The sequence below is a fragment of the Talpa occidentalis genome, unplaced genomic scaffold (genome assembly GCF_014898055.3).
Source record: "Talpa occidentalis isolate TD23 unplaced genomic scaffold, MPIMG_talOcc4v2.1 talOcc4.9, whole genome shotgun sequence".
Taxonomy (NCBI): Eukaryota; Metazoa; Chordata; class Mammalia; order Eulipotyphla; family Talpidae; genus Talpa; species Talpa occidentalis.
This window is the reverse complement of record NW_023605305.1, coordinates 5,471,435-5,484,494: the sequence shown is the minus strand read 5'-3', so window position 1 is coordinate 5,484,494 and position 13,060 is coordinate 5,471,435. Positions and strand designations below refer to the sequence as shown.

The following is a 13,060-nucleotide window of genomic DNA, read 5'->3' as shown; positions in this document are numbered from 1 at the left end:
ATTTTCAAATACTCAGGACTTTCCACTCCTAAGCAAATGGGCCTCCCTTACTCTTCTAAGTTCTGCACATCTTCAGCGAATCTTACTCCAAGTGGGATTTATTACTGTCACCGAATGAGATCTTTGTCCCATTGTACATCTTCGTGGGCTCTTGATAGAGGAAAAGAGCACGTTGGGATGTGGTGATGTCAGAAACCGGTTTCCAGAGCATCAGCTCACGCTTGTGCCTGTGTCGTTCCAGGTGTGGTTTGACCGAAGAACCAATTACACCCGTTCCTTGGCAGTCATGTCCATGGTTGGGTATATTTTGGGCCTGGGTGACAGGTGAGTGAATTTATTCTTTCTCTCCGTTGGTGGGAATAGTTTCCATTTTGTTTTCCAGTGAGGTTTATGACCATTTGGTAAACATTTGTAGTTTGTACATTAGGCTTCTTCTGCAGCTTTGGTCTTAGCACCCTCTTTATTATTCATGTCAGTAGAATCAAACTAAGGAGAAAAAAACATAGTTTGAGGGTACTGCTTTCTCCATGGTTTGGTTTCCCATGGTTTGGTTTAAAATATTAAATCTGATTGACTTTTTTTTTCTTTTTTTTTTTTTAGATTTTTTTTTTTAATAATAAATTTTATTTTTATATTCCCCCATACAATTGCAAACGCCCCATTCTGACCCCAATCCCTCCCCTCCCGCCCCCGACCCCCAAAAAAGTGTCTCTGGTTCATAGTTTTTTGTTGATTTTGATTTTCACTTTCTTATAGTTATTCATTTTCCTGGTCCCTTATTTAAGTTTTCTAGATTCCTGCTATGAGTGAGACCATCCGGTATTTTTCTTTTTCTTTTTGGCTTATTTCGCTGAGCATGATCCCTTCCAACGCCATCCATGTTGCTGCAAATTGCATGTGTTTATCTTTTTTGAATGCTGAGTAATATAACATGGTGTATATGTACCACATCTTCTTGATCCAGTCATCTATTTTTGGGCATTTGGGCTGTTTCCAAAGCTTAGCTATTGTAAATAGTGCTGCTATAAACATAGGGGTGCAGGTGTTCTTTTTTTTTTTTTTTTTATTTGTTTGTTTTTTTGTTTATACATGCACTGGGTACAGTCAGAAGCGCGGGAGGGTGAGAGAATTCACCAGAGCCAGAGCGGGGAGCAGAGCAGGCAGAAGGACTGAAGTACACTGCTGAGAGGAGCAGCGGGTGGCAGGAGAGGTCTGCGCACCATGTGGGATCCTCCTCCGGTAGCCGGGGAGCAGCCGGGGATCGAACCAGCGCCGCAGAGGCCGCGGGCAGCTTCGCAACCCAGCGCTCAACCGCTGGGGTGCAGGTGTTCTTTGGAATTGATGTTTCTGTGTCCTTTGGGTAAATACCTAGGAGTGGAATTGCTGGATCATATGGAAGCTCTATGTTTAGTAGGTCCAGAAATCTCCACACAGCTCTCCACAGTGGTTGGACCAGTTTGCACTCCCACCAACAGTGCAGAAGAGTTCCTTTTTCTCCACACCCTCGCCAACATTTGTTGTTGCTAGTTTTTTTAATATGTGCCATTCTCACTGGTGTGAGATGGTATCTCATGGCAGTTTTGATTTGCATTTCCCTGATTACAAGTGATGTTGAACATTTTTTCATATGTCTGTTGGCCATTTGCATTTCCTCTTCAGAGAAGTTTCTTTTTAGCTCTTCTGCCCATTTTTTGACTGGATTATTTTCTTTGTTGTTGCTGAGTCTCATCAGCTCTTTGCAGATTTTTGTGATCAGTCCTTTATCATTAGTGTTGGGTGCAAAAATGTTCTCCCAGTTGGTGGGGTTTCTCTTTGTTTTTGTTATTGTCTCTTTTGCTGTGCAGAAGCTCTTTAATTTGATGTAGTCCCAGCTGTTTATCTTCGCCTTCACTATCACTGCTTTGGGTGATGTGTCTGTAAAGATGTCTTTGATGTGCAAATCACGTAGTGTTTCGCCTATATTTCCTTCTATATATTTTATGGTTTCAGATCTTATGTCTAGTTCTTTAATCCATTTTGAGTTGATTTTTGTGTATGGTGTGAGGTAGTGGTCAAGCTTCATTCTTTTGCATATAGCGACCCAGTTTTCCCAGCACCATTTATTGAACAAACTTTCTTTGCTCCAATGCAGTCTTTGCTCCTTTGTCAAAGTAAATCTGATTGACTTAATAAAGGTTTCTCAATCACCACTATGCAAAGGTAGGTCATTCTGTTGCCATAACTGAAAACCAGTGGATCCTCCTGATATTTCTGCATAATTAAGGTCATCTAAATGTACCAACTGAAAAAGTAGCTTAAGAATGTCTGAAAATCAATGCATTGGAACTTTAAAAAAACAAACTCTCTGGTGGCTGCTGTTCCTCTCCCAGGACTGTGTCTCGTGCAGTTATTTGATAGCAGAAATCATTTTACCCCACAAAAAAACTAGCAAAATATCTGTTGACAAAAACCAGCTGATGTGTCTGGTACGGCTTGGGCCTCAGGGAGACCTATGAGAGGGGGAGTGGTGGCTGGAGCACCCGTCACCCCGAGATGCCAGGGACCTCAGGACAGTGAATTTTCATGGTTCTTGGGGCAACTCTGATTCACACAGTAAATCTTTTCAGGCCTAGAGCAGGGGTCAGCAAACTTTTCTCTAAAGGGCCAGATAATTAATACTTCAGGCTCTGCTGGCTGTATAATTTCTGACACAGAGGCTCATCTGTTGTCGCCACACAAGCGGGGCCTGAGACAAAACAAATGCAGGCTGCATCCAGTGGAATTTGATTTACAGCTCAGGTGAGGGCAGGAGCCAGCCTGAGGGCTTGTTGATGTATTCCTGGGGCTGCTCTCTTGACCCCTGCCTGGTCTCGCTCCTGTTTCCCAAAGGCACCCATCTAACCTGATGCTGGACCGGCTGAGTGGGAAGATCCTGCACATTGACTTTGGGGACTGCTTTGAGGTGAGCACAGGTTCTGGACGCCACATAGAGCTCACCCTCCCACAAGGCCACTTTCCTCTCCCCTCACTAAACTCAAGCAGCTTCATTTCTCTGCTCTAATTGGAAGCAGTGCGGGTGCTTTGCAGAGGAAGCCCCCTGCCTTCACCAGCTTTGGCTAAAGGAAACGCTCCAATGGGAGCTTGGCTGTTCTCCCTTTATTGCCCTGTAGGTTGCCATGACCAGAGAGAAGTTCCCAGAGAAGATTCCGTTTAGACTAACGAGAATGTTGACCAATGCTATGGAGGTGAGTGAAGATTGGGAATGAGCTGCTTTAGAATGGGGCCAACACAGTCACCACCCTTTATGAGGACAGACTTGCTTATTAGATCATATGAGTACCCTGAAGGCTCATGTTTGTTCTGGGAGTGTCCATTCTATTGATAATGATCGGTCTTTGAAAATCCATCCCATCAGACCTTCATGTGAGTCACACCCCTGATCTCACCCCTTGCTGCCAATATGTTGGAGGCCTGATACCTCAGCAGGGGGCAGTGTCTGCTCTCTGAGTGGGCTGATGCATTTGAATTACTGTTGGTGGTGAGGCCGCAAGGCCAGTGTGGGTGACTCCTCTCTGAGGAGCTCTGGCCCTTCTGCAGGTGACCGGTCTGGATGGCAACTACAGAATCACATGCCACACCGTCATGGAAGTGCTTCGAGAGCACAAGGACAGTGTCATGGCTGTGCTGGAAGCCTTTGTCTACGACCCCTTGCTGAACTGGAGGCTGATGGACAGTGAGTGCTAGCGAGTGCTTGGAGCAGAGTTGGCCCCTCCCAAGTTAGGACTATCTGAGACACTAACCGTTCCCCTTCAAGCCTGGAGCCTGGGCTACAGTGCCAAGCTATTACATTACACAAAGCAGCTCTGGTGGCTAGAAATGAATTTCAGGTACTTTTATTAATTAGTGCCCAAAATGCCACTCATCAGTTTAGATATTAATTAATATTTTTCAGGATAAATTAAGTACCTTTGTGGTTTGTGGGGAGAGGGCTTGTGGTGGGTACTTCATATAGGGAAAAAAGCTAGAATTTGATAGGGATGCAAACAGTTGTAGTTTGGGCCAGCAATATCTCACTCTACCCTGTGTTCCTGCCTCCTTAGAAAGTGCTTACAAACAGGAAGCGTCTAGTCCACTGTGATGAGTCATATTTTCACCTGTGTCTTCTTGGTTCGTTGTCTAAATCCAACTCAGCCATTTAGCATGTCCCTTGGGATTGGATGCCCACAGGACATCCACCCTCTCGCTCCTGAACAGTAGTACCTCATGGTTTCGGTCCTAGGAGTTACAGGCATTGGAAAAATATTTCTCTAATTGTAAGAAAGTGTCTCATCCATCCAGTTTCTTTCAAGTCAAAGTTTGAAGCACTGTTTAATCTCCCTCGATTTTTTTCCCTAGCAAACACCAAAGGCAATAAACGATCCCGAACACGGACAGATTCCTACTCCGCTGGCCAGTCAGTAGGTGGGTGCACCCTGTGGGTGATCGTGAGCTCTGTCCCCAACCGTCCAGAGTGTTTCTAGAATAGGGAGAGCTTTGTTATTGTCGTCAGGTACGTGATTTACAGTAGTAATGGATGCTGAATAGGAGAAACAGCATTGTATTTCTGGAGTTTTTGCAGACTCTATCACTGCTAAACTATCACCTAATAGGCATTTATTTATTTCACTTTATAAACTTAGTCTAGAAATAGCTGCTGAGCAGTAATATATGCTTTCTTTTTAATGCCTCTCAGGATGACGTGGGCACCCTGAGTTTAGAAAGTTTTATCGAACTATCTGATCTTTAGCTATAAATACACAATTAAAAGTATGTCTGAATATTTACCAGCATTTGGTGTCTAAATTGAGGCAATCATTAGCTACATCACTTTGCTCCCAAAACACTGTAACAGCTCAGAATAGCTGGGACTATGGAAGGAGCAGCAATTGTTGATGTGCCCCCTGAGGAGCTGTGAAGCCGCAGGAAACATGGCTTCCAAGGGTGCAGGCTGCAGACAGGCCTCTGCAAAGTGACATTGCTCCAGGAGCCAGAACGGGGCTTCTGCATGAGACATGCTCAGGTCTAGAGTGAAACTCTTTAACTTTGCGTAACCCTCCCCTTGTCTACCTACCCCTTAGCACCCCTTTTTCCTACATAGTTCACACTGGGAAATGCTGTTGGAGTGTGAAAAATAAATATTCTCTACAAATATATTTATAAAACATTTGCCACATTTGCAACTATTGGTTTGTCAGAAAAGTCATGACATATTTTTTCATAGTTGCTTAGCTAATAAGCCAAATAATATTTAGGGTTTAAAACGAAAATGTGAGCTGCCGAGATGGTATTACAGAATTAACCAAAATATAGATGAAATAGTGCGAGAGCAGAGCATTCCGGGGTGTCAACAAACACCGCCTGGCTTGGTTTGAAGTAGAAGGGCTGTGGGACTTCAGAAGAAGCAGCTCTGAGCTGCAGGGCGTAAGGGAGCTCTGGGGTTGGTGGGATTTAAGTTGAGCCTTATTAGATGGAAGGGTCTGGATAAGTAAAAGGGAAAAGGCTGTTTTAGGGGGAAATTGAGGCCCTCAGTTGTAGTGTCACCTGTGAACATGCGTGGACTCTCCCCTGGACACAGGGGCAGGAGGTGTGAATGCCTGGATTGCCCGGTCTCTGGGGTCCCTTGTGGAGTGATGGGCTCGTCCCAAATATGTGAAACTTGTTGGCTTATCTCTCAGGGTCACCTCACTGAGCCACATTATCGGGTGACCCTAAAGCTGCCTGGCATGTGCAAGGGTTAGCAGAGCCAGTCCTAGTGGCACCACAGCCATGCTCATTGGTTTATAGGACTTAACAGTTAACTTCCAGGGGGTCATTAGTACAAGTATTATTATCTTTAGCTTCATTTTAAGATTGACAGTGTAATAACATCATAATTCAGTCTAGACTCTGAAGGTTGACCCTAAAGTCTGAGGACTTTCCTGCCAAAATTGACATCTAAATTCTTCCAAGAAAAAACAGGCACATGTGAGCTGTCTCGAAGCCGGCTTTCTTTGCTAATGTCAAGTTTCTGTCTCAGCACATGCATTTTATCGCCAGGCCTATGACGTGCTCCTGTTCTCTGTGTTGGAGCTTTTTATTAATGCTGTTTGCTCAAGTGAAAATCTGTGCTTCATTTCTAATACCATTTTCTTCAGTAATAGTAATAACAGTAACACATTTGAAAATGGTTTTGCAGATTTAAAAACTTCTAAGTATGTGAAGAAGAAGGCTCCCTCTCTCTTGCCCCTTGGGGGGAGGGAGCAAGGGCTAAGGGGATGTAGTGGGACATCAGGAATCAGCCAGGCTCTGGAACAGTGACATCATAGTGTTTGAAGGTTCTGCTAACTGATTTTTTTTTCTTCCCAGAAATTTTGGATGGTGTGGAACTTGGGGAACCAGCCCATAAGAAAACAGGGACCACAGTGCCAGAATCGATTCATTCTTTCAGTAAGTCCAGCCCTGAGGAATTGCACCAATGACTAGCTCATTAAGAAAGTTGCAGCTGTGTTATATCATGAGTGGGGCAATAAGATGAGTTAACAAAACCATCTTTGAGCAGAAATGTTCTGTGAATTTCTCATTGTATTCTGAGGACAAAGGTGACCCAGAGCAGTCTTGCTCAATACTTGCAAAGTGAACACTGGAGAGACACGGTGGCCTCTGTTGAACCTGTGGCCCCGAAATGGTTTTTACTGTCATTTCTGCTGTTGTGTATTTCAGTTGGAGACGGTTTGGTGAAGCCCGAGGCCCTAAATAAGAAAGCTATTCAGATTATTAACAGGGTTCGAGATAAGCTCACTGGTGAGTATGTGTGTGTGTCTGTTCAAAAAGAACTTAACATCTGAGAGACTTTCCTCTTCTTGGGTGGGTCCAGCCCATTTCCGGTGGCCTTGGTACCTAGAGTTTGACTCTGGGGCCTGAACGCTGGCCATAAGTGGAGGACCGTCTCTGGTTCTCTGTCTGATGACCAACAGTAACTTTCCCTAATGTAAATTTAATCTCATTTTAACAGAATTAAGTTCTGTTGAGTCCAAAGTCAGTCAAACTTTTTTTCTCTGCCTGGCTTGATACTAGAGCGAATCTGACCATCCCTCCTCTGCATTTTGGTAGCTGTAAGGGAGAGCATGGAAGTGGGGAAACGCACCCTGCTGAGGAGGAGACATGTCCCATTGACCAAACAGTGTGACGTGGAGGGCAGGAGTCAGGGAAGCCAAAGACCCCAGCCCCACCGCTTTCTGGGTGCCCCTGGGCCCCGTCCCTTCATCTGGAAGATGACGCATATGCCTCTCAGTGGGTGGTGAGAACCAATGACACGTGGGTCCCGGCCCCTAAGTCTCGTAGTCACAGTGTATTTGTTGGGCACCTACAAGTCCTCGATGCTGAGGAGACGGTATCAGTAGAAACACAGTTCCCTGCCTCATAGAGCTTAGAACCTAAGAAGGACACTGTCAGGTGGGAGAGAGGGACTGTGGGCTGTGACCCATTAACAGGAGAAATTAAGCTTCCCTGAGCAAAAGGCCCATGAGCTAAAATCCAAAAGAGGCACCCTCCTCCTTCTGCGGGAGGGGGCCTGGTAAGAGATCCAGAAGCAGACCTGCCCTCCGCGTCTGGCTGCCTGGGAGGAAGATGGGAGGAGGGCAGCACGGAATGTTCTGACGCTGAGCATGCTGCGCCCAGATCATGCCGGCCCTTGTGTTTCGTCCTGTCCCCAATGGGCAGCGGGAATCCACTGAAGGGTTTTCAGCGGGGAGGGGAGGGTAGGGTGGTGACGCCTGGGCTGTCATGTGAATGCCGCTCTCTGGCCATGTGTGGACGTGGAATTGAGCCCAGGTTGCCGCTGCCGTCCTCCTTCAGGCCAGACAGAGTCCAGACATCGTTAGGAGGCAAAATCAAAAGGATTGCTGAAGGGAGGGGGAAAATCGTGGGGCCTCTCAGAGCGGCTGTGAGCCTGGCAGCCCCCGGGGGGGAGGGGGAGATATTTGAGTAAGGCCTCCCCGCACCAAGTAATGCCGGGACACAGCAGAGCACTCAAGAGCTCAACTCAGCACCCACACTGCACGGGGGCCCAGGTGGAAGCTCCGTCTCCCAAGACCACCCTCCATTTCAGATTCGGGTGGCGAGCCCCAAGCAGTCACCTGCACTTTGACCAACTGGCTACAGACCAGATGTCCCCACAGCCCCTCAGACTTCGGGTGCCCATGCAAGCCCAGACTCTCTGCTGCTGCCAGACCTACTATAAATCCCAGGACCTGTCCTCAGCTTCCACTGATTCGCTAGACGGGCTCGCAGAACTGAGGAAGTCTGTTTACTCACTAGATAACTGTTTTTTCTAAGTAAAAATGGACTTTTGAGTAGTTGAGCTTGGCTAATCAGAAATGGCTTGAATTTCTCTGTTCTGAATTGTAACAGTTGTGTTGATAGCTTGTCACTTGTGCTGCCCTGACTGTAGCTCACTCACTTATTACAAAGGGTCCTGAGTGACAGCCACGTGAAGAGACACAGGGGCAGGCGCCGAACAAAGGAGCTTCTGCCCTTGTAGAACTCGGGGTCCAGCGAGGTGGAATGGAAGAAGTGTTCTGGTTCCCCCACCTGAAGCTCTCCAGAGCACCTCCTTTTGGACTGTTAAAAAGGCTTCCTTACAGAGGCTCAGCTGGTTACTGCCGTTGGCAGTTGAACTCAACCACCATCCCCTCCCCTCCCTGTGGGGTGGGGCTGCAAGTTCTAAGCCTCTAAACACCTGGTTAGTCCTCCTGGCTACCAACCCCCAAAACATCATCAGCATAGCAAGACCCCTGATCATTGTCAATGTTAGGAAATCTCAAGACTTTATGAGAGCTGTGTGCTAGAACTGTGGATTAAGACCAAATATATATGAGGAATCTAGTTATTTGAAAGACCAAACTCTATTTCTTGTAAATCACTACATTGCAGTGAGAAACAGGAACCTGTTTAAAAACAGTGAGAAAGGGGGCAGGTGAGAGGCAGTTCCAAGACCTGAGTGAGCGGAAGGGGAATCATCGCTCTAGGCACCTGGAAAAGCAGGTGATGGGGCCCAAAGTGCAGGTAAACTCAGCGGCCAGCTGAGGGGCAGGGCTCTGCTTGCTCAAAGCCATAGCAGGGGTCAAACGCAGTGAGATAGAGGCCGGGGCTGCTGAGGCGGGAAGCCAGTGGATAGGTGTGGACAGCTGGGGCAGGGACTTGAAATGGTCCATGTGGAGAGGGAAAGGCCGGTTGCCAAAAAGCACGAGCCAGCAGGCAGTGCTCAGGGCCTGTGCGCATCTTAACCAGCTGCCCATGGAACTCCGAATGGAGGCTGTTAAATGGAGAGTTAAGACGGCAGATTTCTGCCTCCTTGGTGGTGCAAGGGGTTAACCAGCCGCAATACGAAGCAATCCGCAGCCTCTGCAGCATGAGTTCAATCCCCGGCCAGCCAGGGAGAAACCCACATGGCGAAGCAGACCTCTCCTGTCTCTCCTGCTGCTCCCCTCAGCAATGTGTTTCAGTCAGTCTGCCTGTTCTGCTCCACACCCTGTCTCTGGTGGATCCTGTCACACACACACAAACACACCTGCATCTCTGGCCTGTGCCCCAGCTCTTGTATGCATAAATAAATCTTTTAAAAAAAAAAAAAAAAAAAGACAGCAGGTTTCTCACCCATGTGCCTGACTCAAGGACTGCTTTGGGACAGAGGAAGGAAGGACCCCTCAGAGGCCACCAACCAGCTCTCCCCCCTCCTGAACTCAGCCACCGCAGGACTTTATCCTCCGCAAACCCAGACTGTATTAGGAGGAGACCGGTGTTTATTCAGGTCACCCGGAGTGAATGAGGTCAGCTACATACAGCGTCCAGACGCGTGAGGAGGAACTGATATAGGCTGCAGTGGGTTTAAGCCAGAGGGAAGAGGGCTGTTGTAACCAGGTGCAGCATAAATGTTTCATCTCTCCTGTCCTAGGTCGGGACTTCTCTCATGATGAAACTCTGGACGTCCCCACACAAGTTGAGCTGCTCATCAAACAAGCAACATCCCACGAGAACCTGTGTCAGTGCTACATTGGATGGTAAGCAGGAGTCTGTCGGGACCCCTCCCTACACCCTAGTTACAGGGTCAGAGAAGATTTGGGGTGACCCATAATCATCGTTTCAAATCTTTCTAAAAGTTTTATTTACTCATGTGTTCCTTGTCCTAGACAGCAGAAAATTTTTAAATATTGATACATATTTATAGGGCAAACACGGAGATAAACTAAAATTATATTTTTAAAAGTTTTGAAAGAGTAGGGGAGACACCCTCACCTGTGGGGAGGGGGGTCTTTGGATTTTTTTTTTTAAGATTGATTTATTTATTTATTTATACAAGCACTGGGTACAGTCAGAAGCACGGGAGGGCAAGAGAATTCACCAGAGCCAGAGTGGGGAACAGAACAGCAGAGCGACGAAATACACTGCTGAGGGGAGCAGTGGGCACGGCAGGAGAGGTCTGCACGCCATGTGGGACCCTCGCCGGTGGCCAGGGATCAAACCAGCGCTGCAGAGGCTGCGGGCAGCTTTGCAGCCCAGAGCTCAACCGCTGTGCCACCAGGGTAGGCCCTCTTTTGGATTTTTGCTGTCAGCTCAGATACAAGAAGGGCAAAGGGAAGGAAGCCAGAGCAGTGGCAGAGGAGATGAAAAGACAATCGTGACCCTGGATCGCAGCTTCAAGGAACAGCGTGGGTCCACTTTGATTAATTGCCCAAGGCATGCTCAAAGGCAGAAGCTGTGAGAAAGGGTGTGGAGCAGTGTCCTTCTGGGACCAAGGCAGCCTCAGAGCGTGGCTGGAAATGATGCCCGTGCCCCACACAGTTAGCTGCCTGCGGGGGAGCTCAGAGGCTGCCCGGGGCGGTCAAACTTCCGTCTTTCCAATTTTGATTTATCTTTGTAAAGCTTTGAAGATGCCCAAATTATTAAAATATACCCCTTCTCTGTCTTGTTAGGTGTCCTTTCTGGTAACTGGAGGCCCAGACGTGCCCACAGCGTTTCTCTTGAAGTTTTGTACTTTGGTTTATGCTTCCACTAAACTGAAACCTTGGTCAGAAAGCTCCACTTTGTTACATATTTTGAAATGTAAATGAAAAGGACTACTGTATATTAAAAGTTGGCTTGAACCAACTTTCTAGCTGCTGTTGAAGAATATATTGTCAGAAACACATAGGCTTGATTTGGTTCCCAGGACAGTGAACACCGATATAATGCCTAAATCAAGCCATTGATTTTGGGGAACAGAAGACATATAACTTTAGAAATACGGGTTTTGACTTAACTCACAAGAGAACTCACATAAGCGTTTGCTGACAGAAGAACAGCCAGTCGCTCTTCTCAGCACAGATCCAGCCAGCTTGGCACAGCCGGGAAGCCTCAGGTCGTGGGAGATGCGTGTTAGACTCTGGACTGTAAAGAATGGGAGAAGCGACGTCATCATTTTCACCCACCCCATTACCTCACTGGTCCACAGACACAGCAACTGCATTTGCAGATGGGCCAAAATGGGTGAAAGGTCTGTCTTCGGCCATGATGCTGTGACGTGCACGCTTCAGTCTCAGACCCGCCATGAGTGTTCCAGGCACACGCACGGATGGGGGTGTCACGGTGCAGGAGGGTGGCCTTCCCCCTCGGTTCCACCGTGTCTTCAGTGAGGACTGAACGCTCTTTTGAGCGGGGGCGTGGCAAACAGGCGTGTGTCACGGAGGTGCTGAACACAGGATGGTCTCGTACATGTGGGGGACTCTGAGCAAAGTAAATACTCAGCTAAACACGGTAAGTACCAAGTCTGGCCGTGTCTAGACACCATGTTGTATCGGAATAATTTTTGTGCCAATAAATAAATGATATCAGAATTTTAAAAACGTATAAGAGTAACTTTTTATTCATAATTATTAGTTCATAAAGGAAGCAGTTACTTCCTGGACATCTATTAAGCATGTAATACTACACACAACAAAGGACATCCCCAGGATAGGCGTGATATGGTCCCTTTGGTGTTCACCGGCTAAAGTGGTAGCAGGATTGCCTCAAGCCACTGCTCACCCACCACCAGCCGCAACTGCACGCTTCCGTCTCAGACCCCCCCAGGGCAGGTCAAAGAGAACTGCTGTGGCGGCCCCTGCAGCTCAGCCCTGCCCTCTGACCCCCATTAACAGGAATCACTGTCTGGAAGCCTGGAGCCTCCCTCCAAACAGGCATTTCTTTAGGACAAAATATTTTATCTCCTAAATTCTTGACACTCAAAGGCAAATTATGTCTACCAGAGATAATGAGTGTAAGGTATACTTATCCTGTCTGGAAATTAACATATGCCAGTGGAAACTAATTCTCTCTTTCTGCCTTGTATTCTTCTCAAGTGTAATTCCACCTTTTTCTGAGAAGGCTGCCTATCAGGGGGTGGGCAAATTAGCAGCGGGCTGGACCCCTTTCCCACCAGTCTCTCAGTCTTCTTTCATTATCTAGAGAACACTTTGTCTGACTATCACTGAGACTTTTGTTTCAGTCAGCAGTATTAGGGGTGCACCACCCCTAATGTCACCTGATGTCAGGAGAGGATACACCAAATCCGCAAATCCACCCCGGGCTGCCGGACCGCCTCCCTCATAACGTCTGTGGGCATTCATTTCTGTTCCCACTGTGTGCCTTCCAGAGGTGTAGGTGGAGAAGACTGTAGGGTTGGGTTGGAGGTGAGTCATTTCGCAGTACATAGCCATTGTTAGCTGGAAAAAAAGCCTTGGTAGTTTGAGCTTTTTCAAAGGGAGGTTTTGAACTGGAGAAGCAGTTCGACAAAACCTGTTCCAACAAACTTAAGTTTGAGTTTAGTTAATACAAATAGGAAGGAGTGGCTGACATTAAACATGTTATGGGGGTGGGGGTGCTCTAAGTTGTCTGACCCCAACACATGCTGATATCTATGCACAGGGAAAAGCAATGCGGGCTTTAGTCTCCTCGAAGGAAAGCCCATAGGCTGGGCACCCAGTGTTCTATCTTCATCTGGGTCCTTTGCCATCAGTGGAGGTGAAAAGACTGACTTTACCTGGTGATA

The 13,060-nt window shown here is 47.2% G+C and overlaps 1 protein-coding gene across 1 annotated transcript in view; it reads left to right on the top strand.

Annotated features, from left to right (window-relative positions):
- Positions 1-11,874, top strand: part of MTOR (mechanistic target of rapamycin kinase) — a 111,839-nt gene extending 99,965 nt beyond the window's left edge. Inside the window, exons 50-58 of the mRNA XM_037499205.2 lie at positions 242-324; positions 2,869-2,941; positions 3,150-3,224; positions 3,577-3,712; positions 4,375-4,440; positions 6,364-6,444; positions 6,718-6,798; positions 9,950-10,055; positions 10,968-11,874. Of these exons, the coding sequence (XP_037355102.1) occupies positions 242-324; positions 2,869-2,941; positions 3,150-3,224; positions 3,577-3,712; positions 4,375-4,440; positions 6,364-6,444; positions 6,718-6,798; positions 9,950-10,055; positions 10,968-10,983 (717 nt within the window). The 3' untranslated portion in view covers positions 10,984-11,874. The remainder of the gene's footprint in view (positions 1-241; positions 325-2,868; positions 2,942-3,149; positions 3,225-3,576; positions 3,713-4,374; positions 4,441-6,363; positions 6,445-6,717; positions 6,799-9,949; positions 10,056-10,967) is intronic.
- Positions 11,875-13,060: the final 1,186 nt, after the last annotated feature.